We start from the raw sequence: 25,822 nt of genomic DNA, 5'->3' as shown, positions 1-25,822 counted from the left end.
TAATGTTGGCTGTGCAGACACTGCATCCGTTAATTCCAAAAGCAGACTTCCCCAACCATTGCTACTTGGGTCCCTTACCTTTCCCTTCTTTACATTTGATGGCATCATAGTAGGTTTGGAGCAGATCGTCGAAGTCTGCCTTGTCTCCTCCTTTGGGCTCCACAATCACAGTCTTTATCAGTTCAAGCTTTTCCCATAACCCAGTGTGCATCCAGCGATCTTTCAGTTTATCCAACATCTGAAACCCAAACACAGCAATAAAGATACAAAGCTGTAAATACCATTTTTTTCCTAATATGAAAGGACATGCTGGCAGAAATGCATATTATGTATGCATGCCTACAATAAGATGCCGAAATAAAAAAATATGCCATCATTTCACAGCTTTCTTTTTCTTTCTTTTGGTACATTTAGTTAAGCAACCCACTGGAAAATGTTATTTTATTTTGCACAAACTAAAGCACAGCTCAACAAGAATGGACACAGATTCGACAATGATGACAATAAATAAACTGGAAATGATGATTAACCAGAAAAATCCACCACAATAGAGTTTGAAAGTATTTCATAGTTGAAACGAAAGTATTTTATATTTCAATTTACTCCATGAGCCCTTTTAAAAATACAAACTTAACAGTGCTATGGCTCCATTTTAATTGCTGTGGCAATAAGCCTGTGAACCTATCTATGGCCCCATACAGACAGGCCAAAATAAAGCTGCTTCGGGTCACTTTGGAGGTATGCTATTTAAAGGATGCATGCGTCCTAAGAGTCTGGAAGCCATGCCAAAGCCACGATCCAGTCCTAAAGATTTGAGCGCAGCTTTGGAGCAGCTTTTGGACTCTTAGGACACATGCATCATTTAAATAGCATACCTCCAAAGTGACCTAGCTTTATTTTGGCAGTCTGTATGGGGGCCTATAAGAAGTAGAATAAGACCGCCTTTAGAATCCAGCAGGAAAACAGGTGCATGATATCTCATGTAGGACTGCATGCAACCACCCCAGATTTTGCAATTCTGGGCCCAAAGGAAGATCTCAACTTCATGCAACATAAATACGATTCTTTCCTTTAACTTTGTCTCCTCTGCCTTACACTCAGCTACCTTTTATGTCTTGGATTCACATGCACCCCCTCCCTCAATCTGCTGAGCTGCAATAACCATTAAGTCTGTGTTATTCATTTTCTACCACTGTCTGATTCCGCCTAGCCCCCCAGTTCCACCCATCGCAAACTCCCAAGAGCTTGGCCTAAAGCTGTGGAAACTGCTCCCTTTGGAAGCTGCAAGAATCCCCAGGACAGCCACTGCTTCCCTCATCTCTTAACCCATTTACCTCTCCAGCAACCTCAGGTTGAAACGCAAGACTGCTTAGGGATCTGGGGTCCTCCACTGAAGCTGAATGGTGGGAGGCTCAGGCAGAGAAAGGAAAGGATGCTTTTATATACTGTATCACACTATGTTTATATATAACAAGGGGCAGGATCTTTAGCTCAAACTGCTCGCTGAATGAACCATTTTACTAATAGACTGACAGTTCGCAACCCTTGGAAGAGGAAGAATGGCAGCAGAGGACAAGGCCAGCTACTTGATGGACCTGCGTTGCCATTTCCAGAGAAGGAGGCAACCATCCAGAAGACGCCTCCAATTCGAATCCAGCTCTTTCCAAGCAGCCTGTTTTTCTCAGTGCGTAGCTCTTTGGGGTCACAGAAGCACTGTTCAGGTGCCAATGAGTTCATTAGGTTATTCAAACTAAGCAAAATAAGCAATGATGTGCAGATGACAAAAGAGCCGAATGCAGGATTTTAGGATTCCAAAATAGAGAAGCAAAAGAATCCAGAGGGAATATAACAGTTTTACCTAATGGTTTGAGGTCTATCCTCACCTCGCAGGTGCACTTACTTCTTGGCCTCTTAAAACCACCAGCAGCAGCAACAACATTTTCTTCGCTGAAAACCAGCACTAGATCAGTTTGACTCGGCTGCCCTGGGAGCAAAATAAGCCCTAAAAAAGCCCCGAAAAGCCAAAAATCATTTCCAGGCCTATGGACAACAGAGCGACGCAACAAGCATCCTCCATTTTCTGGCCTCTGGAGGCCGACGTCCAAAGCCACTTTTGGATTCTCGATGGCTTTGGTTGTCTCCGCGATAATGGCTTCTGTATCGTAAACTTTGCGCAAGCCCACCAAGTGCAAACTTTTTACACGACTTAAAAGTGTCCCTTGGCACAGGGCCTGAAAAGCAATGAGCGGCAAGTAATACAGTCACAAGTTACGGTCTGTAACAAGGGGACAACAAAGGGATTGCTGTTTCAACCATGTTTTTAACAATGTCAATGTTTAATTCCTTTGCAACTTTTGCAAAGGAAAGTTGTAGTTGGACCTTTTTAAAATCAGTGTAAGCCACCTTGAGTCCCATTTTGGGAGAAAGGTGGGATAAGAGGTGGGATAAAAGTGGTGGGATAAGAGTGCAATAACTCAACCAATCAATAATAAAAGTTGCATTTCAAGTTAAGTATAAAATCGGAAAGACTGGAAGCAAAATCGGGGACGTTCCCATCAATCTGGATGTGCCCTGAGTTACTTTTTGATGCTCTGCCACAAGTAACCACCACAACAAACTGCTTTTCAAACATTGGCCTGTTACAGACTGCCAAAATAAAGCTGCTTTGGGTCTCTTTGGAGGTATGCTATTTAAATGATGCCTGGGTCCTAAGTGTCCGGAGGTTGCGCCAAAGCCACACTACATTCCTAAGCACCGGAGTGCAGCTTTGGTGCAGCTTCCGGATTCTTAGGATGCATGCATCATTTAAACAGCATACCTCCAAAGAGAGCCGAAGCAGCTTTATTTTGGCAGTCTGTAACAGGCCATTGACTACCAAGTGTATGGCTTGGCTTCGGTTGGATCACCATGCCCCCAATATTTCTGAGCCATTCACCTCACTTCACATTGAACCTGATAAACAACATGCACTTTTCTGCACGTGGAGCGTACATGGAGAAGATGGAAAGGAAAACAAGAAGCTACGACCCAACCTTACACTCTTTGCTCTTGTGGCAAGTGCGACTGAAATGACTCTAATAAACCAAGCTAAATAAAATATACTCCTGTCATTCCTCACAGGAACGGCTACCTTAAGAGGGAGGTTACTCGAAATACACAATAGCACTTTGGGTTGCAAAAGCAGAAAGAAAGTCAGGCTCAAGGTTAGAAGTCACCGAAAGAAGCCATTAACAATCACAGCGAGCCACTTTCCCGCTCAGGGGAATAATACTTTTCACAGTGAGAGGCAGCCGATTTATGTTTTATTAAACCCTTTGGAAATGGATTCTCCAATGGTCCCACGAATGAGATGAAGATCTCTCCCAAAGAGAATTGGGAGCGCGGGTGCATGAAGGCCTCTGGCTTGCCTTCGCCCAACCAACGCCGATGAATTTTTGAGAGACCGTATTTCTTTAAAGCGAAGAAAGCCACCATTCGCACTCTTCGGGGTCTGTCCATGTGTGACATGTTTTCGTTTCCAGCTCATATAATGTGGCAATGCTAAAAGACTGTGCTATGAGCATAAGCGACTGTGCACCTTCTTTCCCTTTGCCCACATCACCCATCAACTGGGACATTGGCTCTGTAGGCTGGTGGAAACATAAGAAGCCTAAGGCCTGTTACAGACTGCCAAAATAAAGCTGCTTCGGGTCTCTTTGGAGGTATGCTGTTTAAATGATGCATGCACCCTAAGAATCCGGAAGCTGCACCAAAGCTGCCCTCCAGTGCTTAGGAATGGAGTGTGGCTTTGGCGCGACCTCTGGACTCTTAGGACCCATGCATCATTTAAATAGCATACTTCCAAAGAGACCCGAAGCAGCTTTATTTGGGCAGTCTGTAACAGGCCTAAATCTCTTAACTGTGAAGAAGCGATAATAATTTGGGCATTACCTTAAACCAAGTTTAGGCAAGTGCTATAAAGAAATATCCCACATCCATTTCCCTCTTCTTGAATGCACTGGAGAATGAGTTTGGAAGTATCTGCTCCCTTCTTCACCATCATTGTGACTTGCCTTTGCACCCAAACAAGACTCCGCTGTTAGTTTAAACTATGGTTTATCAAAATTAGAAGTGTCAGAAACCACGAGTGATTTGGACTTGTTTGGATAAATAGTAATTCAAACAAACCATAGCTTATCTTATTTCAGGTGCAACAACAAACTGTGATTCGCAGATACGTCCAAACTACTACATCTCCGGAAAGGCCCAGAAAGAGGGGAAAAGGGATAGGAACTCTTAAGCCAAAGTGGTGGAATAACAAAGAAGGATCTCTATACATACATGGAGCACACTAAGGACATGCAAACTGAATTCGCCAACCCTGCATGGACAGTTCAAGGATCCTATCACTGAAATATACCCAAATAAACAAGGGCAGGCACACAGACAGCAGCGATTCAACTGGTCTCCAAATTCGACAAAGTACACCATTGCGATTATGAAGGCGAAGAAGCAATTCCAGTATGATATGGGAAAAGAGAAGGCATGCATAGTGGGTGGCAGAGGGGAGATGTGGAGAATAAGCATTAGACCTCTCCTTAATAAATAGACAAATAAAAATCAGAGTATTGGCACCATCCCTGGTGCAAAAAGTCAGAGGCCCTCAAGGGACTAACATTGATCTAAAAGCTCCCCCGCCCCGCCGCCCCTCGCCATCCAGAGTTCTTCGTGTGTTTGCAACCAGATTTTTCTTTTTGAATAAGCACTGCTTCAGAATCAACGTGTGTCTCCAGCGGGCTGGAAATGTGTTTGAAGGGTCACACAGAAGTTCTGCACACACAGTCAGCACAAAACTTCAGGATAAACAGAATAAAGGGGACGCCAACCCAGTGACCTGATAAGAACGCCCAGGACAACCAGAGTTTTGTGTCTGACAGTCGCAGGACGCTGGCGTGTGTGTGTATGTGCAACTGCTGTCATGAAAAGCTTGAGGTTGGAAGGCCTACCACCAACCTCATCCAGCTCCCTTGGAAAGCAGCACTATAAGCAGCACCATCCCTATAAGAAATTATAAGCCCCGCAAGATACTTCTTAAAATGTCTTCCCTAGAACCATTTCCATACATCTTGACAATGCCTTCCATAGAGGTTCTTTTCACACTTCTCCCTTATTCCAGCCCTGAGAGCTTTCATTTAGATGGATAAGACATAGAATCATACGAGTTGGAAGAGACCGCAAGGGCCATCCAGTCCAACCCCCTGCCATGCAGGAAATCTTAGGCTCTTTTACCATGGAGTACCATCTTATATATGTGAATGGTTTCAAAACCAAAGTTTTGTTGACTGATTCCTCTCCCTCTCTTTACTTTCTCCTATGAGCACCTATTTTTACCTGGCTGCAGCAAAAGAAATGATGGACTAGAGAACAGGAACTACTCCATCAATTTGGCCGAAAGCAAACTGAGACCTCGTCTTCGCAACTGTTTCCATCCAGCTTGGTCACCATCAGAAGAATCCTGCAATTCTTAAAAGTGGTGCTGCATTGCCTTGTCTTCCTCCCATCCCGTTCTCCATTTGCACCATGCCTACAAAACTGGATGCCTTGGTAGGTTTTATATATACTGTATATATATATAAAACAATACTGTATTGATGCAAATATAAGTCGACCTCATGTATAAGTGGAGGGCAGGTTTTGGAGCCAAAATTATGGATTTCGATATGACCCATGGATCAGTCGAGGCATGTAACAATGAAGGTAAAGGATGAAGCAAAGGAAAACAGTGCCAAAGAACTTACAAAATCCCAGCAGGCAAAGCTGTTTGTGCTCAAGCTAAAGGCTGGATTGGTGAGAGAGTAGAGGAGATTCACTCTTGCCTTTCTCAAGTTGATTCGGTGTTAAACAACCAGGTTTTTGCACAGAGCCATAAGAAACAAACCAATTTCAAATTCAAACATAAATATGGACAGAGAGGACAGGGCAGGATAGAGAGAAAGGCTTCCTCGGCAGATCTGAAAACATGTGCAGACATATATGGAAGAGTGTTCAGATAATCTAGACCCAACGCAAGGAACCATGTCCCCCATCACCCTAAGTGCTGAATTTGCGGCTATATTTCAGAAGATTCCAGAGTGTATCAGTGTCAAGCCAGATTTGCTGAACCTCCATGTTGCTCCATGTGAACAGAGAGTGCGCCCCAGGACATACCTGACACTGAATATTGCAACAGGAGATCGGTGACAACAGCCACGATTTGGCTGGGAAACGAAGCCGGTACACAAAAAACATTGCCAGATGTCCACTGTGGCCCATGTAAGGGAAACCGAGGCAAGGACCTGGAGTAGCTCTCTCTGAGGCTTGACACAAATAGGACTTTAAAGGGTGGGGAGAGAGAGAAATGCCACCCCGCTGCCACTGCATAATTAAACCGGGCACAGGGCATGGTGATAAACTCTGTATTATGAACAAGATGATGATCACCGTGTGTGTGCCCACACTAGCACAATAAGCAGTGAATAATTCATAGGCGATGCTGAAGATAGAGTATGCATCACTCAACTTGTGGGGAACGCAAGGGGATTTCGCTGGTATGATTTTTCTTCAGGGACCATGACAAAGTGCCACTCGCCAGCAGGAAACTGAAGCACTGAACTATGTTCCATGTGCCATAAATCAACACGGCAGCCTACAGGATGTCTCCCTGGTACCAACATGCCATCAATTTTTCAATAACCCCCTTAAATAATGGAAAATGTGAACAGCGACAACAGTAATGAAAAATGAAATGTTTTGCACGCCAAAGACTCTGGAACAACACAGCTAATATGCCCGGGCTGCCAATGAAGCAGCGGGTTATGCAAAATGGTGGGTACCTGTTAGCGAGAAGGTGGATCATCCAAGGCGATGCTTGAATTCGGCAAAACATTACCCCTTCAACCGATCAAAAGGTTGGTCGATTTATTAAGCCAATGGTAACAAGTTTGGTAACGTGAATCTAAATGTGTTTATTTGGAAACAAACCCCACCGGATCCTGGAACTTACTCTATTTATAAAGGACCAGAGAAATTCAGAAGAAAGGATATACCTTATTTAAATAACTCTTTCAAATTTCCTTGGAAACTATTTTAATGCTCTGCATATGCAAATAATCTCCAAATTCACTGTAAAACTTCGTAACTTTTGGTGGCAAGAAAAGGGACACTTTGGCCTGTTACAGACTGCCAAAATAAAGCTGCTCCGGGTCTCTTTGGAGGTATGCTGTTTAAATGACGCATGGGTCCTAAGAGTCCGGAGGTCCCGCCAAAGCCACACTCCATTCCTAAGCACCGGAGTGCAGCTTTGGTGCAGCTTCTGGATTCTTAGGATGCATGCATCATTTAAACAGCATACCTCCAAAAAGACCCGAAGCAGCTTTATTTTGGCAGTCTGTAACAGGCCATTGTGAAACGTCACTAGTTCCTCTGGGACGCTTCTGAAACTTCAGTATTCACCTTGAATATTCGTTTCAGAAGAAATGTGGCGACAACCATGTATGTTCTACCTAAAGAGAATAGCTACTGAGTAATGAATTTGAACGATGCAAAGCTTCCCCTTCAATATAGCAGAGCTACAAACACTCTATCGACTAAAACTTAGCAAAGACAGACACGTTATTTATCACTGATATCAATCCAGAAGCATCTGAAGTCTATAAAAGTTCATGCTGCCAACTTCTTTCTTTCAATTAGTTTCAAAGGTACTACAAGATCTCTCTACATTCTGATCAACCCAGAAGTTTGCTTTCCACATCTCTACTTACTATAGGAAAACAAAAATCAACAAACTTTTGACATTCTTCCTATAAGAGAAGAGGTGGGGAGGCAAAATAAATATTGCATGGGAGGGGAAAGGCAAGTAAAAGTGATCCAAAACTGGGCTGTAATCCTCAGCTATGGCCAGCAGCGCCTGAAAAGTGATGCCGCATACGCAACAGAGGAAAGAGAGATTTAACAGGTTCGACGAACAGCAAAGCAAAAACAATTTTTTAAACAAATCATTGAACCACAGGAAAGGAAAAACTGTGCCTTCTTGCCTCCAAGAGGGAAGATCTATTGGATCGCTATATATCGTGATGTTGTGAGGCATGATGCATCAAGCCAAAGGGAGGCGGCCCGTGTTGTGAAGTACAAATTACGCACCACCGCAATACAGCTCCTGTCACTGTCTAACTGCCTGTCATTAGCAGCCAACAGAATTCATCCCATGTGTAATAAATATGCAAAATGTTAACACATAAAGAATTGGACCTGGTACTTCCAACTCCATCACATGTACCTCAGGAAGTAGACTGAAGTCTATGAAAGCTCATGCTGCCAACTTCTTTCTTTCAGTGAGTCTCAAAGGTGCTACAAGTTCAATACATACTGATTCTGAAGACTAACATGGCTATATCTTTGAATTGGACCTGATACGTTCATGTCTTGCAGAAGGCCAGAGAGAGCTATCAATCCTGCAAGAGAATGTTTCACATTGTGAATTTTTAGCTGCTTTGGCTAACTACTCACCATTGCTCCTGTATGCATTAATAATAAACCTCAAAGAAAGGACAATGGGCCGTAATGTCATAAATGTCATAATAATAATAATAATAATAATAAGAAGAAGAAGAAGAAGAAGAAGAAGTAATGTCATAAAGACTGTGATCAGTGACTATGGCATTAGATACTTTTAAATTCTCAATCACACTGAACACTGGACCTTCAAGACATACCAAAGGGAGGAGGAGTGATGGTACTGAGCAATGGTTAGGTCAAAGTAACCCAAGTAAAGTGTATCTAAGGTCTGTTACAGACTGCCAAAATAAAGCTGCTTCAGGTCTCTTTGGAGATATGCTATTTAAATGATGGATCCACCCTAAGAATCCGGAAGCTGCACCAAAGCTGCCCTCCGGTGCTTAGGAATGGAGTGTGGCTTTGGCGCGACCTCCGGACTCTTAGGACCCATGCATCATTTAAATAGCATACCTCCAAAGAGACCCGAAGCAGCTTTATTTTGGCAGTCTGGAACAAGCCAAAAGGCCATGTTATTTCATGCAGTCACATTCCCAGTAACAAAACCCTGCTTTCTTAATCTATCCCCATTTTGTAAAGGCAGCAAAGGGCTCCGGAAGTGGGACTAAATGTTCGCCGGCAGAGTGTAGCACAGAACAAATCTCTCATTGCTTCAATTGCGGAGGGTGGAATCGACACATTGAAACGCGTTCATCAAAGTGGAAATCAGACCACGCGTTCAAACAAGCCGCGTTCCGACAACCAACCTCAAAAAGAGAGAAAGGAAACAAAAATCGCCAATTCCTCCTTTCTACCCTGGCCGCTAAGATGTAGAAGATATTTAAACTAACAGGGGTATTAAATATTAAAGGGACGCTGCTATCCAGGGTGTGAAATTCAGTGGGAAAAAGTTCCATCTGCCAGTACAGCATGTAATTTTTTGCGACGTGACGTCCAATAATCTGCCACCAACTGTCGCTGCCGATTCGTATTTGCGGATGTGAAGCCGCTGTTGAGAAAATACGCTCTCCCCCACCTTGCCTACCCCAAGCAGAAAGCAAGTGCCAGAGGGCACTTTAGAAACAGAAAGCCCCTCCGGGTCCCAATAGTAATAACCCACCAGTCTATCCCCACATTTGGCTAAGGGATTTGGGGAGGGGGGGGTACCTTTCATTGCTAGCATCATGTTGGCAACGCTCAAGTAAAACACTCTCTGTGTATCCCCTGGAATCTTAGCGGCTGCCCCATATTTCAAGTGCTTGGCATCTCAACAGGGATTCAGTCCGCAGAACCGCTGGCTGTCTCCACACTCAGCCGTTTGCTCTCCTTTTCCAAGCCCCTGGAAAAGCTGCCTTTTTGTGTTTTCCGTTCAGAGGTTGTGTGTCTGAAAACGACAATGCAGAGCTAAAAGCCACCACTCGGGAAAGGAGCCGATAAACTATATTATTTTCAATTTTGCACGGCTTTATAGCCTTCCAACCAACCAATCTCGACTCGGTGGCAAACATCCCCGGTTAAAAACGTTTCAGCGGTGCTCCTGTCTTCAGTTATCTATTTCAAAGACCTCTGTGCATCTGTGCGCCAGCTTGGTGTGTTAAAATCTCCATGAGATTTTGGTGTTCTCCTGCCCTGTCTCCCCATTCAAACTCTCAAGAGAATTCAAAAATATAGCCACGTTGGTCTGTAGAATCAGTACGTAGGGATATTGTAGCACCTTTGAGGCTGACTGAAAGAAAGAAGTTGGCAGCATGAGCTTCCATAGACTTCAGTCTACTTCCACAGATACTATGGTCTGTGTTTTTGCGGACGGGAGTTGTCATTCAACAGTACTGAGAGCAGTGCTTCCCAATCTTTGGCCTTCCAGATGTTTTGAACCTCAGCTCTCAGAAGTCCCAACCAGCAAGGTCAGGAATTCTGAGAACTGCAGTCCTAAATATCTGAAGGATCAAAGTTTGAAGACCATTGATCTAGAGCAGTGGTCCCCAAACTGTGCCCTTTAAAGAGATTTTGGACTTCAGCTCCCAGAAACCCACACTATTGTACAAAATGGCTGAGGCTTCTGGGAGCTGAAGTTCAAATATAGAGGGATGCATGTTCTCCTAGTCCAGTGATGGTGAACCTTTTACAGACTGAGTGCCCAAACTGCAACCCAGACCCCACTTATTTATTGCAAAGTGCCACGTCCCTCTGGCTTTCTAGTAAGAAACTCTGGCAAACTCTGTGCGAGGGAGACAGCATGTGTGCCAACAGAGAGGGCTCTGAGTGCCACCTCTGGCACATGTGCCATAGGTTCACCATCCCTGTCCTAGTCTATCTGATTCTATCTGCATGACTTGGCTTCATTCTCCTTTCTTCTGACAGTGCCGCTTTTGCGTATTTATATGCCCACACTCTTTACCATTTTGAAAGCTGCTTTATGAGGGTATGCTTGTACCCACATAAATGTACTGAATAAAAAAATGCCTGCGCACAAGTAAGCCCCACGGACATCAGTAGAACTTACTCCAAGATTGCAGCCTAAATGCCTTCGTCTCACCTTGAGTTGCTTCTTAACTGGTAACAAGCAATCGGCAAACCCTGCAACTTAATCCAAGCACCAATAAAACCCAACATTAGAACAAATTAGAGTTGAAGATAAGCTCAGAACAGTTCCCGGCCCACAAACGTTAGCGAATGGCTCTCTAACAGGAAAAAAGAGACAGCCTTTCTAAAGCTTCCCTTTTACAATCATCCCGAGGAAATTTTTACTCACCATAGGCGACTGGTTGAGCGGTTGGTTACAAGCCTGAAATATATATTGAGTGTTTTATATTGATTTACTTTATGAAACATGACTCTAAGCTGCCCAAGGGACTACAACGGAGGAAATATATTGGAAGCCAAAACAAACTGAAAACATCAAATATGTACCTATTTGTATATCTATATGTATACCTGTTTAAACCACAAAGGGGAGAATGCGCTGTCTTCTCGATGTTGTTAGACTGCAACTCCCACTTTTACACTGTTGCTCTTCTTCTACTTCCTGAGGTGCTCCATGTTCACCCCATGCATCTGAGGAAGTAGCAGAGCAAGGCTACGAAAGCGCAATGCCGCAACGTCTTCCACACAGTTCATCTCTGTGTACCTTCATGGGTTTTAAGAGGGGAGGTGTGAGGGAGAAAGGGTCATCTCAGAATATAACCAACCATCCAAGGTTCACAGCCAACCTCCTGAAATGTTGTGGAAAGTCTCAAATCGGGACGGTCCATACCCACCCGCGCCAACCATTAGCAGTGGCCAACCAAGCAAAGAAACCCAACTCGACAGATTAAAAAAATGGATGCAAAGCGAGTGAATAAATACCCAAGCCCACTTTGCACAATGAAGTATCAACTTTAAAAATTGAAGAGCTATTATTTCTCTTGGCTCCATACTTAATAGCATCTCAGCAATCCGTCTCGCGTCTCGTCTCACCGCCGTGCGGATGGTGAGGAGAGGCTGTTGATAAAAGCCCTTCTCGGCGGGACAGAAATTGATCTTCCAGCCGGTGGAAACTTTCCTTCCTACAACCAATGCTCACAAAAGGCCTTTTTTTTTTTGGTGACCTCGCAAGCATCGAAGCCGGTGCTTCGTTGTATGCTGGATGATGCCCGAGGTTGAAGGAAAGCTATTATTCTATTGTGCAAGTCAAATAATGCAATATGCAAGTAATGCACCTGCAGCGGTTTCTCCTCTCCTCTCCACGGTGAAGTGACATCCCCTATCATGTCACATAAAGCCATCTGCTCAGTTGTTTCTCCAACATCGAATCTCACCTAGCATCCTCTTCTCTTAGATCTGAGATTTCATTTTGCCAGTTGGGTTGCTGGATGGATCAACTTATTATCTGACCACAGCCAAATGCTTTGGAAACACTATTGTATATACCAGGGATTGGAAAGTCATGGCCCTCCAGATACTGTTGGATTATATCTCTCATCAGCCCTCGCCACTGGTTATGCTGCCTAAGGCTGATGGGAGTTGCAGTCCTACATAATCATGGAGACGAGGAGGAACCACACATTCCCCAGCCCTGGTATAAGTGGCAGCCTCCCTCTTCATTGCATATATTAGAAAGGGCAGGAGGGAAGTCTTCTTGCTCCTGTTCCTGCTGTATTTGGAGGTAAGCCCAGCAACCCAGCAAAACGTGTCCCAATGGCTCCCTGATGTATGGTCCAAGAGTCCAGGTAGACCACAAGTTGAACATGAGCCAACAGTGTGATGAGGCAGCTAAAAAGGCCAATGCAATTTTAGGCTGCATCAATAAAAGTATAGTGTCTAGATCGAGGGAAGTAATAGTGCCACTCTATTCTGCTTTGGTCAGGCCCCACTTGGAATACTGTGTCCAGTTCTGGACCCCACAATTCAAAAAGGACATTGAGAAACTGGAGCGTGTCCAAAGGAGGGCAACTAAAATGGTGAAGGGTCTGGAAACCTATGAGGAATGACTTGGGAGCTGGGGATGTTTAGCCTGGAAAAGACAAGGTTAAGAGGTGATATGATAGCCTTGTTTAAGTATTTGAAGGGATGTCATATTGAGGAGGGAGCAAGCTTGTTTTCTGCTGCTCCAGAGAATAGGACACAATGGAGCAATGGATCTCCAGGAAAAGAGATTCCACTTCAATATTAGGAGGAACTTACTGACAGTAAGGGCTGTTCAACAGTGAAGTGTTGGAGTCTACTTCCTTGGAAGTCTTTAAACAGAGGCTGGATGGCCATCTGTTTGGGATGCTTTGATTGAGAGTTCCTGCATGGCAGGGGATTGGACTGGATGGCCCTTCTTGGGGTCTCTTCCAAATCTATGATTCTATGAAGTGCAGACCTCCAGACCCTACCAGATTGCAACTTCCACTGCTCCCATCACTGGCTTTGTTGCCTAAGGCGGATGGATGCCGCAATCCAGTGTCATCTGGAGGGCCACCCTTTCCTTATCCCTGCTGTGGCAGAATAAAAAGTAGTTATAACTTGTTGAGGCCATAAGATTGATCCGTCACGGACAAGAAAAGAATAATATAAGGATATAAGAACATCCAGCTTCTAAATACCAAATTGTTTTCACTACAATAAATGGGAGCCATGATGCGATATGACCAGCCTCCTTGCAGTAGGAACCTGCTAACATCCAAAAAACGGTGCCATGTTCAGAACAGATTCTTTAGAGGAACCCAAAAGAAGAGACGTCCATGAGCTATCCGATCTGCCTGGGAACGTTTTAAAATATCGGAACGATAAAATTGGGAACGATATAATGGAGGCAATCTAGGAGAACATGATCAGCCGTCTCAACCCTGACTGACTGAGGCTGATGCAGGAGGAATTTGTAAGTATCTCTTTTCTGGTAGGGCTGATGGGAAAATGTATAGCGAGAAGTATTCTGCTAAGACCAGGGAAATCAGAGAAGGACATTTTCATTCAACCGTGAAGCTCATTAGGGATAGTCTATTGCATGCAAGAACGACAAATTAAATTTACATGAAAGGTTTGGAAAAAATAATAATCAGAGGTGGACATAGTGTGACCCACTGGCCACATGTAGCTCCCAAACATCATTTTTGTGGACCCTGAACCCTCACACTAGTTCCTCAAATGTATCGATGTTTTCAAACAATCCAGCATGGTTTCCAGGCCATTCTTGCTCCCAAACAAAGTATCATGGGGTTTTCTTGGCAAGTTTCTTTGGAGGGGGCTTGCAATTGCCATCTTCTGAGGCTGAGAGAGAATGTGACTCGCTCCATGTTTTCTTTATGGCCAAGCCAGGATGAGATAGGGCCATTCCGATCCCATCTTCCCGGGTTTGCTGTGAGGATAAAATAGGTGTGACGGGAAACCATCTGCACTCCTTAAAGGCAGGCCAAGAAGGAGGAGAGGTGTCCCCACTGAAGTCAAGTTAGTCATCATAACCTTTAGTCCCACAGATTTCAATCTGTCTGTGCAAGCATGACTAAGTCTGGATCTGCAACCACAGAGTTTGAAACCGAAATGTTTCAATGCACACTCTCTTCGTCTTTCTCCGACTCTCTCTCTCTCTCTCTCACCCCATGGAATGTGTCTCTCTCTTATCTGGATATTGTCATTTTACTGTCTCCAGCGTCTTTAAAACAAGCCCTCTCGCTAGGGAGGAAATCAGTCAGCATCGGGCCGAGTGGGGAAAACTCTGCACTTGCTCAACGTCTGTGGCTGTTGCACAGTTCCAGATGTTCCGCGCATTAATAATGCACTAACTCAACCCCTCTTTTTGAAACTTTAGAACGTGCAAATTGCATTAAAACCTCTTTGCCCTCATTAATGGTATTGTTACAATCCCAGTCCCCCTGGAAAATGTTTTTTTGGCATTTGTTTAAAGTTTGTGATGTTGCCGTTGACTCCGTTTAACAGCCAGCGCTCAAATCTTAATGCTTTTAAACAAGCCCAGCTAAACAGACTACCTTCTTTGGGTAAATTTATTGATGTTAATTCATAAAACAACCCCCCCATAATACTCCCTTTGCTGCCACTTTCCTGACTATGACATTAAAATAAAAAAATACTTGATTGTTTACTCAGGTATTTAGCAAACCGTTGCTTCTGAGGAGGAAGGTTTTCTTATGTCAACTTCTGAACCCATTTGGTCTCAAAGGGAATTTTCAGAGGCAATCTAAGGCTGTATAAAACAACTTCAAAACGAATGGGGATGGGGATCCAGAGCTCCTTTTCCATACCCACCAACCCGCCCTCCTGTACCTGAGGCTTCAATGGCTTTGTACGTTTCTACTGTACGCATACCAGCTAATAAAAGATCTCAAGTTCACTTGACAAGATCCAGATATTCAAGGGATTGCAACCTTACCTTAAGTTCCACTTAGCCAGGATGGACCGACTGGAGCGCATTTGCTTTCGTGCGCAGATTCATCTATTTATTACTGTAGTTATATATCTGCCCCAGAACGGAGGCTGAGAAATAAAACACAAATAGAGTGGCAGAAGGAGAAAAGCCACATTAAGACGCAAAACATTACAGTACTTTTCTCTTGACGGCAGCTCGACTTGAAGCGGCCGAGACTTGGAAGACAGGACTTGTGTCCCTAGATAGAAGAGTCTGGGACCGACGGCTAACGGAGAAGCTATCGGATAAAATGAAACGCGATTTAGTACAACAAAACCAAGACTCTTTTAAAATGAAAAATGGCTTCCTTTTATTGATAGTGTTAATACAAATTATACAGCGGTCGTCATCTTGCCAGTTGTCACTATGGTCAGATGTTCTCCGAACGATTCAATCTCTATAGGATTATACGAGTGTGGAGCGTTCAAATGTCCATTTTAATAACTTTAATGTTTAGTGGGATTTTAGCCCTTTTCTATTGTTTTATTTTTTGTATAATTTTAATACAAATACACACAAATTTGCACTGTAGAGGTTCAGATTTTTTATAATGCAAATATCCTCAAGGTACCAGATCCTGCTGATCTTGGAAGCCAAGCATGATCAGACCATGTTAGTACTTGGCCAAAGAGTACCAGTTTTTCAGAGGAAGAGAGCCAGCTTGGTACAATGGTTTGAGCATTGGACTATGACTCTGGAGACCAGGGTTTGAAACTGAAATGCTTCCCCACTCAGCCAGGGAAACCTAGACCTTGGGCGAATCACATACTCTCAGTCCCAGAAAACCCCGATAGGTTGGCCTTACGGAAACAACTTGAAGGTACACAACAACAATATTTTTCAGAGGAAGGCAATGTTGCCATTGCTGAGTATTCCTTGCCTAAGAAAACCCTATGAAATTCAGGAGTTAGGCTTAAGTCGACAAGCAACTTGAAGGCATACACCGATGAACTGATGAATCTGTTATTTGGCCAAGCTGGCAGACTCAGTTCTGAAGTTAAAGTTCCTGTGGCCTTTTAAAGAGGCCATAAAAGATACTGAGTTCAAGGGACTATGTAAAGGACAGATTTAACTGACAGGAGATGAATAACTAGGCTGTATTGGCTCATGTACTTCACAGCAGATGCAAAAACCTATCTGCAGGAAATGTTTATGCAGAAAAGGCTTTTAGAAAGTTAGGTTTGGCATCATACAGAAATCTGCATTTTCGTCCTCATGGAAAACTCACTGTTGGTCCAAGAACGCAGCTTTGGAAAGGTTCGCTTTCCTAATTGAGATTTTGCAGTCTTGAGGAAATAGTGGCGCAAGGAATGAGATGCTCCAGTTTTCAAAGCTACGCCAGTTGTCTCAAGCCATTCATATGCAAGACACCTCCATGTTTCACCAAGGCCTGTTACAGACTGCCAAAATAAAGCTGCTTCGGGTCTCTTTGGAGGTATACTATTTAAATGATGCATGGGTCCTAAGAGTCCAGAGGTTGCGCCAAAGCCACACTCCATTCCTAAGCACTGGAGTGCATCTTTGGTGCAGCTTCCGGATTCTTAGGGTGCATGCATCATTTAAACAGCATACCTCCAAAGAGACCCAAAGCAGCTTTATTTTGGCAGTCTGTAACAGGCCCAAGATTTCTTTCATTACCAACCGGATGCTCCAAGGTGCAACAGAGGCATTTCAGGTGGCTCTCCATCTTGAAACTGTCTTCCCTGGAGAATCGTCGAAGTCTCAACTTGTGCATCTTCCCAAAGTGGACAAGATGTTTTGGTACACTTTGGTACACTTTGAAGGATATTTGTTTGCAAGCAAAACACCATCCTCTCACCAACAGGGAGATCCTTTTTTAAGAAGTAACCAAAACCAATGAGTAAACGCAACAGAATAAGAGCAATGAATTGGTTTTCAAGCCAGACACGGTAATGGGATGAACTGCTTCCTGTTACAGACTGCCAAAATAAAGCTGCTTTGGGTCTCTTTGGAGGTATGCTGTTTAAATGATACATGCACCCTAAGAATCCGGAAGCTGCACCAAAGCTGCACTCGGGTGCTTAGGAATGGAGTGTGGCTTTGGCGCGACCTCCAGACTCTTAGGACCCATGCGTCATTTAAATAGCATACCTCCAAAGAGACCCGAAGCAGCTTTATTTTGGCAGTCTGTAACAGGCCTAACTTTTCCAGATCAGATATGTCCAGGGGAAAACAAAAACCCCGAAGAGTGTGTGCGACAGGGACTGGTGCAGAAATGGATGCAGAAACACTCCTGCTGAGTGCCCAAAGCCAATGGCTTTCTGTAGCTTCTTGCCAAGAGCTGAGACAAAAAGGGGCAGATCAAAGAGGGAAATGATATTAAACTGGGATGGACCCAGCTCGGGCCCCGCCAACACACAATGCAATTAATCTCCGCGACACAACTATCCTTAATGTAAAACACCATTTCAAAGAGATGTTTCCACTCCAGACACGTCCTGGGATTTTCCTAAATCTGCATCCCCCTTGCCGCCAACACTTTGTGCTGTCTGCACTCCTCCGTCCCGGCTCTGCTTAAAACCTCGGGGCGACAATCTGTTGCAGCATCCAAAGTGGCACGAAGAAGTGCGAAAAACAGAAGGGGAAAGCTGGTGCTCTCTTTCACACGCACCGGTTTATGCGCGGAAATGCCTGTGCATGGGCTGTTTTGGATTTGGCTCAGGTCGACGTACGAAGAGGAATGATGTTAATCAGGAACAGTTTAAAATCCAAAATAAAAACAGGGAGGGAAGAAAGAGAACAGGAGAGTTCAGATATCAGCATGATGGATCATCCTCGCAATTGATATATATTGGCATTTTTAAAAAAACCCTTATCGGTTGCTCTGACTTTGCTATGACACATATTGAACGAATCATTCCAAGATACAGACACCAGGCAGGATGCATTTAAATGCAGACAGGTTGGCGACAAGCATCCTAATGAACCTTATCTTAATCTTGTTTAAAAGCACCTTAGACTTCTGAGTAATCTTTTCACTTTCTGATATTCCCCTTTATAGGGTGTGCTTGTCGGGGCAGCTACCATTTTTACTAGAAGGGTTTTTATTGCCAACGTCGGCCCACCATCCCGCCCATCCGCCCCCCCTGCTTTGCGGCGTAATGCATTCAACCTTTGGGATCTGCGTCTCGCCGCACATTTTTAAACAGGAGAAATTAAAAGTTCATATCTAGACATGAAGGAGGAAAGGCGACTTTGAAATGTCACGGCGTTTGATATAAAGTGCTGTTTAAAAACAATTTATACGGACAAAGGCACTATTTCTGGTCACCTTTCGCGGGAGAAGAAAGAATATTTAAACAGAAAGACAGAGAGAGAGAGAGTAAAGTATCATTTTATACACATTATTTATTGCCACAGCCGTCACAAATGGGATTTCCGTGTGCTGAGGACTCGGAAATTGCAAGGAGCTGAGATGTTTTCCAGCTAAATTCTAGATATGAGTTAATGCTAGGAGTAGCAAGAAATAGGAAGGGAAAATGAAAGCATCGGGTTCGTAATGGTTTATAGGAGCTAGCACAGCAAGCAACCCGATAGCCATGGGATTTTTAGAGCGTCGTTTTTCTTTTTTAAATATATTTTTTAGTCCATTCCTTTCTTAACCGCGGCGGCTTATGGTTGGCTTGTTTCGCCCTTTTCCCATACCCTTGAACGCACAGTTTTGCTCTTGAAATTTCCTGCACCGTCGCTGCCTTGCTCCCAACTGGGATGCAGCAAGCAGACAGAGCATCTGCAATAGTGTGTTCACCCAAAGCCTTCAAACCCATGTGGGTAAAATTAAGCACATATTGCAACTAATCCAAACATGCCGACACAGAAACAGAACCCTCATGGCTAATGCTGAGTTGGAAACTGATGCACAAGTAGCCAGGCCAGGCTGAAACTGTAAGTGATTATGCCAAAAGCATGGGGATTTTGCTTTTTGGACTACAGCTCCCAGAACTCTCTCCCCAGCATGGCCACCTCTCTTGGAATCTCCAGCTCCTCCAGTGCAACTCTATGGTCAACATCTACATAATCCTGTTGTAGGACCTGCAAATGACTAGAGAGGTGAGTCTAGGAGCTTCTTCATCCTCCAGCACAACTCTATGGTCAACTTCTAACAGAGTTGCATTGGGGGACCTAGTACTCCAACGTTGCAAATTCAAACCTTAAAAATCCCTGGTAGTTAGCCAGACCATATTCACACCACTCCAGTCTTTCTAACCTCCTACTGTGCATTTCTCAAGAAAGAGGAGAATTTAGCTCAGCCTTGCAAAAGAGCAAAAAGGTAATGGTTACCCCAGGGATACAGTGGTCTATTGATAAAATTCAGCAGCAAATGGCTAAATGCACTATGGAGCGTTCCCAAGCAGAAAGGAATGGTATTGACTACAATGCTGACTGCCCTATTGACTGTAGCATCCTAAAGCTGCTCCAATGGTAGCAGTTAATATCTTCGCCAATAATCTGTAAGACAGTAAATATACTGAAGTCAATTTAAGGACATGATTCAAAATTCACGTATCTATAAACTCTCCCTAAGAACTTACCTATTCAAATACAAATGCGAAATTAAGTAATGTCTCCTGACCTGACATCCGTAACTCTAGGTCAGTGGTCCCCAAACTGTGGCCTTTAAGAGATCTTGGACTTCACCTCCCAGAAGCCTCAGCCATTCTGGCCAATAGTCTGGGATTCTGGGAGCTGAAGTCCAAAATCCCTTAAAGAGCACAGTTTGGGGACCCCTGCTCTAGGTTACGACTCTGCAACTGCAATACAAAACGTCAGTCTAGAAATGTAGATTTAATACAGTTAACCAAGTACAAATGGGAGGGCTGTATTTGTTAATAGAGGCATAAATATTGGCTAATACTAAGTCATTAAATATGAGGGAGGGTTTGTTAATGGGGGGGGGTTATTTGTTAATAATAGAATTTAAATACTGATACGAAAGAATCGTAGAATCACAGAGTTGGAAGAGACCACAAAGGCCATCCAGTCCAACCCCTGGTAGGATTAGGGAATACAAATGGAAAGGTAGCCCATTTTAAATCATCATGCTGTTGCTATTGAGCCAGTAACTTCTGTTGCTGTCCTGTTGTGTAGTAGTTTGAGTGTTGAATTGCGACTCTAGGCACCAGGGTTTGATTCCCAGCACAGCCATGGAAACCCACTGGGTAACCTTTGGCAAGTCCAGTCTCTCAGCCTCGGAGGGTGACAATGGCAAACCCCCTCTGAAGAAATCTTGCCAAGCTAACCCCATGATGGGTTTTAAACTATCAGTTTCAACTATTTTAAACTATCACACACACACACCCACACACACACACACACACACACAGATGACTGAGCTCTGCCCTCTTCCCCGCTCAACTTGCCCAATCTGGAAAGTGATCCCATAATCCTGATGCAACAGGGACAATAGCTCATCTTTCACATGAAGCCACTGAAGAAGTGGCACAGCGGTGCTGCTGTACGGCTATCTCAAAGTGCAGTAATTCCCCATTCTTTCCAAGGCGAGCTTTGAGTCAGAGAGGGCTCAGTACAATTATCGTCTGGTATGAGAAGCCAGTCCCAGGGGGGCAGGTGCATCGCTTTAGACCTCTCAGCAGCATTCGATACTACAGCTCCTAAGTCGCTCCTGATGCATGCTCAGGCCCTCCAAGGAACCATCAGGAAGGGCACTTGAGTGACTCTCTGTCCCTTCTCTGCCCGCAGAGGGAGGTGCCAAGCAATTCCTCAAGACTGTCCCAAGGAGAGACCCTCCTCTGGGTTGAAGGCCTGCTTCTCTCTGCTGTCGCTTTCCCTCTTTGTCTTATACCTGCTTCTCCAAATGAGTTTGAAAGGCAGTTGGTGGAAAGAGAGGGAGCAAACAACAAATGGAAATGGCAAAGAGACAAAATGAAGGGCTTACTCAAAGCAGAGCAAGGAAAGAAAAACATCTGCATGGCAATTCAAAGGTCCTTTTTCAGGGGCAGGAAAACCTAACAGCAACCTAGTGCCAGCTTGGCAGCAAACAGAGGCGCTGCATGGGGACTGCCTGACATAAGGCAGGGAATAGTTTATGTACTACTGGGCCACAAGCTCCTTGCTGCAACAGCTTTTTGTTTGCTTCCAACCACAGTTCAACATCTTCGATGCAACGTATAAAGTTAACTGATCGATCAATTGATTGATTGTATTTATACATTGTCTCCTTGAGCTGTTGCAGAGATGAAAACTTTAAAAACATATTAAAGGTTCCTTTAAGAACTTTTAAAAAGAAACTAGGAAGACCCTTTCCTACCAAGCAGTGCCCATGGAGCACCAGCTGGCACTGTGTAGCACCTAAGGCCTGCCAGCCAACCCCAGTATTGTGTCAATTTGCTGCCATGTGGTGCGTGTCCGGTACTGGCATTACGCAGTAACTATACGGGTGTCAAGTAGGACCTCTCCAATGCTTAGACACAACATCCACATTGCAGATGGTGCCTATGTATTGTGAGGGTTTCTTTGTCACCATTTGATCCACATGAATACTAAAGCTAACGTATGCAGCACAATTTATGCATTAATGTTTACTATTGCTGTCACTGAAATGCCATCCTAAATATTTCAAGAGACTGGTATAATGCCACGAAATAAAACAAAATACTGAAACAGATCCCAGACCCAAATACAGAGGCATTCAATAAACCCAAGTTACTTAAGGAGATGTGCCACTATTTCATGCCTGCAAGTGTGGGCTTGGAAAGTTTTGTGAATGCAGCAGGTCCCTTCTTTTCTCAGCGGCTTATTAATTCTGCAGTCCAAGGTGGTCACCTAACGGTCATTCTCAGTAACTGCAAGGCCTCCTTCTCTCGCTAGGAAGCAGGAGGAATAAAGAAGTGGTCATCTCTTGCCACATGCAAAGTCGCACGAGATCACGTCAAAAAACACCTGTGAAAACTGTCCTCCCTTTTTATCACCTTCTGGCAGAGCTGCGCTGGAGGACCTAGAGATTCCTAGAGAGAACATATTAATCAAAACCACAGATACTCAAACCCGCAAAAGTCAAACCCACAAATGTGGAGGGCCAACTGTACTGTGTTTTATCGTGCTATGTTAATTTGCTTTTACCTTTAGCGTATGTCTCCCAAGACAAGTTTGTAGGGAAGTGCTTGAGGATTTTAAACAAGCAAAACAGAAACCGAGAGCCATTGTTCCAATTCAACCTATGATTTCTCATGTATTCCTAAAATGTTCAGTACCTGAGGTTAGCAACCTCAGGTGTTTTAGTACAGCGAAGCTGAGCACAGAGATATAACTGGAGAGGACAGGCATGCCATACTCCTTAACTGTGCAACTACAGTCCGCCCTCTCCTTACGCGGGGGATCCATTCCGGACCCCTCCGCGTAAGGCAAATTCTGCCTATGCTCAAGCCCCATTGGAAACAATGAGGCTCGTGCGTGGCGGCACAGTGGCACGCAACGGGCGCGTGCGCCCATTCAATTGAATGGGACGTGACGCCCCTTCCGACCCGCGCGTGCCCGCGGCTTGAGCACGTAAGCTCAAGTCCGCATAAAGCGCACCTGCGTATGATGTGGGCATGCTGTATTTTGCAAATAAAACATAGCCACGTACAAGAGCGAATCTTGGTAGACTAAGTATGGTATGCTCCAGTGAAAACGACAACACAATCATCAGTAAACTCAGCATTCAGAACAACCTTTTCTCCAAACAGCACAGCATAGCCTCCCAATTTAAGTTATATTTCCAGAGTCTTAGAAAAGCTTCCCATTCTTAATGGGCATATGAATGGTGAACTATGGAATAAAGGGTGCAGGAAATCAATGGTGTGTTGGTGCAAGGACCCATGGTTCAATCTTTGTCATCTCCACACAGAAAAACCCAAGCAGGGGGAGTGTTAGCAAAGACCACTGTCTGGAAATCTGAAGAGGTAATGCCAAGCAGAGCAGATAAAATTAGGCTGGACAGACCAAGGTTTTTGCTGGTTTGTACGCTTGATGCTTATGTCTTGAGTTTTTCTGGAAACTGTTTTTCAAACTAGGGCTTTGCCACAAATCAATGACATGCAGACATCCACATTTGACTTCCGGCCCCCAATTTGTCTTCCTTTAAAGCAATTTCGACATTTCTAAGTACAATCCTGTTAATTTGTCTCAATGCCCGAAGTAAAAGGAAACGCTCGCAGAACAGAATGCTCCAAGTGTCTGGCAAATCAATTAAAAAACAGCTTGACTCTGAAAAGACTAATCCGGACGCACATTATTCAAACCGATAATCAAACAATATCTAAACAGCTTGCGGAGGGAGAAAGAGTGAGGGCTTCAGGTTACAAGTCTTTACCTTATATGACGGCAAAAAGCATAAAACTCCTTGGCTGATGGTCCGGCAAACCGAAAGCAAAAGCGCCCCCACTTCATCCTGGAAGTCAAAGGTTTCGGTGTGCTGGAAAGTGGCGCATAAGGACTTGCCTTTGGGACCAGCTCCGATAGTACCGACCCACACCTGTTGGGGAAGTGTTTTATTATTTGCACCACTCATTGTAAAACTGTAGGAAGTGTAGGGGAAAAAGGGGGCAGGGGAAGACTGAAGGGGTTTAAAGGAAGCGCATATAGTAAACTGGATTATCAGAAATGTTAATTTTCACATCTGATGTTAAATTAAATCAAGGTACTTATGATGCAGAGCTTTCTGCATCAAGCTTTCTCTTTCTTCCAGACAAGTAGAAAACTGCCTTTGGATGAACAAGTGCTGGACAGTGGGCAGAATGATTTTTCTTCATACTTTGTGTCCACTAGTATGACATTACAAGACTATACTAAAACTATGTGTTCAATTTATTTATTTATGTATTTATTAGAAGCGTTATTAACCAAGAGTCGGTGTGGTGTAGTGGTCTGAATGTTGGACTACAACTCTGGAGATAAGGGTTGGGCCATGAAAAACCAATTCAGCCATGGAAATTGGGGACCCAAACAGACAAGCCAAAATAAATCTGCTTCGGGTCACTTTGGAGGTATGCTGTTTATATGATGCATGCGTCCTAAGAGGCCGGAAGCCATGCCAAAGCCATGCTCCAGTTCTAAGGACTAGAGTGCAGCTTTGGCGCAGCTTCTGGCCTCTTAAGGTGTGTGTGTCGTTTAAACAGCAGACCTCCAAAGTGACCCGAAGCAGCTTTATTTTGGCCTGTCTGTTTGGGCCCCGGATGACCTGCTTTGAGTCACATAGGCCTGTTACAGACTGCCAAAATAAAGCTGCTTCGGATCTCTTTGGAGGTATGCTGTTTAAATGATGCATGCACCCTAAGAATCCGGAAGCTGCACCAAAGCTGCCCTCCAGTGCTTAGGAATGGAGTGTGGCTTTGGCGCGACCTCCGGACTCTTAGGACCCATGCGTCATTTAAATAGCATACCTCCAAAGAGACCCGAAGCAGCTTTATTTTGGCAGTCTGTAACAGGCCTAAACCTTGTGACTTGTCTTGAAGGCACTGAACGGCAGCATTATCAATCACTCAGCTGCTTAAGATGCACAATGAAAAAGATAATGACCTTCTTTCAAAGCGGATTCAAACCCATTCCAAAACCCAATTTTAAAAGCTCACATTTTTACAACAACTTTTACAACAAAACTAGCCTTGAAGACCAAAGGCTACATGAAATTATATGATGTCGGTTCTATGCTGGATGTTCTCAGGGATTCCAAACGCGCTGAGATCGATAACTCTTGTTAACCTTTAGCGATATTTCTTTTCTTTTCCATAATGGATACAAAAAGTTTGAGGGAGGAATAAAGGAATAAAAGCACATTAAAAACATGAGAAGGAGTCTGACTGCAGGCCATAATTTTAAAGAGCTTCCTGGCTTGGAGGCCATGCTCAGCTAAAAGCGCAGAGACCACACAAACGCAGTACAAATAAAACAGAGGACCAGCCAAGGTTGTGCTTTATGATTTTTTATATCGAGGTAGAGAATTGTGTTGCACAAGCGCTTTTAAACACGTGAAGGAAAATAAGCTGGCAGAATGAACTCTACCAATTCAGATTGTGCATCTGTCTGTGTAGAACGGGATCGTAATTCTGAATGCTGCGCCAAACGAATAACCGCCCGCCAGCTGGAAAATAAACAGCAGGCTGGGCTAAGACCTCTCCTCCATAACCACGTTTCACAGTCCTTTACTTGTAGGAGTGAGGGGATGTTTGTTTTCTGGAGGGGAGCATCCACAAAATGACACCTCCAGCTGCAAACTGAAGTAGACCAGTCCATTGGCCACCTTGTGTGTGAAACAGGACACAGTCTATTTAACTAGCAGCCCAAAAATACTCTTCTGCAAACACTGATATTGGCTGCAGTCCAGCATTCTTTTAACATACCTGGGTTTTCCCCTGAGTATCCGCAGTAGACATCCACCAAGAATATTCTTCAGGGTTTTACATTTGACAGCTA

The 25,822-nt window shown here is 44.1% G+C and overlaps 1 protein-coding gene across 1 annotated transcript in view; it reads right to left on the bottom strand.

The window, feature by feature from the left end:
* Positions 1 to 25,822, bottom strand: part of BRIP1 (BRCA1 interacting helicase 1) — a 194,990-nt gene that overhangs the window by 133,584 nt on the left and 35,584 nt on the right. Inside the window, exons 14-15 of the mRNA XM_042442247.1 lie at positions 23,724 to 23,885; positions 79 to 238 (exon numbers count right to left, since the gene is read on the bottom strand). Coding sequence (XP_042298181.1) covers positions 79 to 238; positions 23,724 to 23,885 — 322 coding nt within the window. The remainder of the gene's footprint in view (positions 1 to 78; positions 239 to 23,723; positions 23,886 to 25,822) is intronic.

Source organism: Sceloporus undulatus, chromosome 11 (genome assembly GCF_019175285.1).
Source record: "Sceloporus undulatus isolate JIND9_A2432 ecotype Alabama chromosome 11, SceUnd_v1.1, whole genome shotgun sequence".
Classification (NCBI taxonomy): Eukaryota; Metazoa; Chordata; class Lepidosauria; order Squamata; family Phrynosomatidae; genus Sceloporus; species Sceloporus undulatus.
This window is presented reverse-complemented; position numbering and strand designations above follow the sequence as displayed.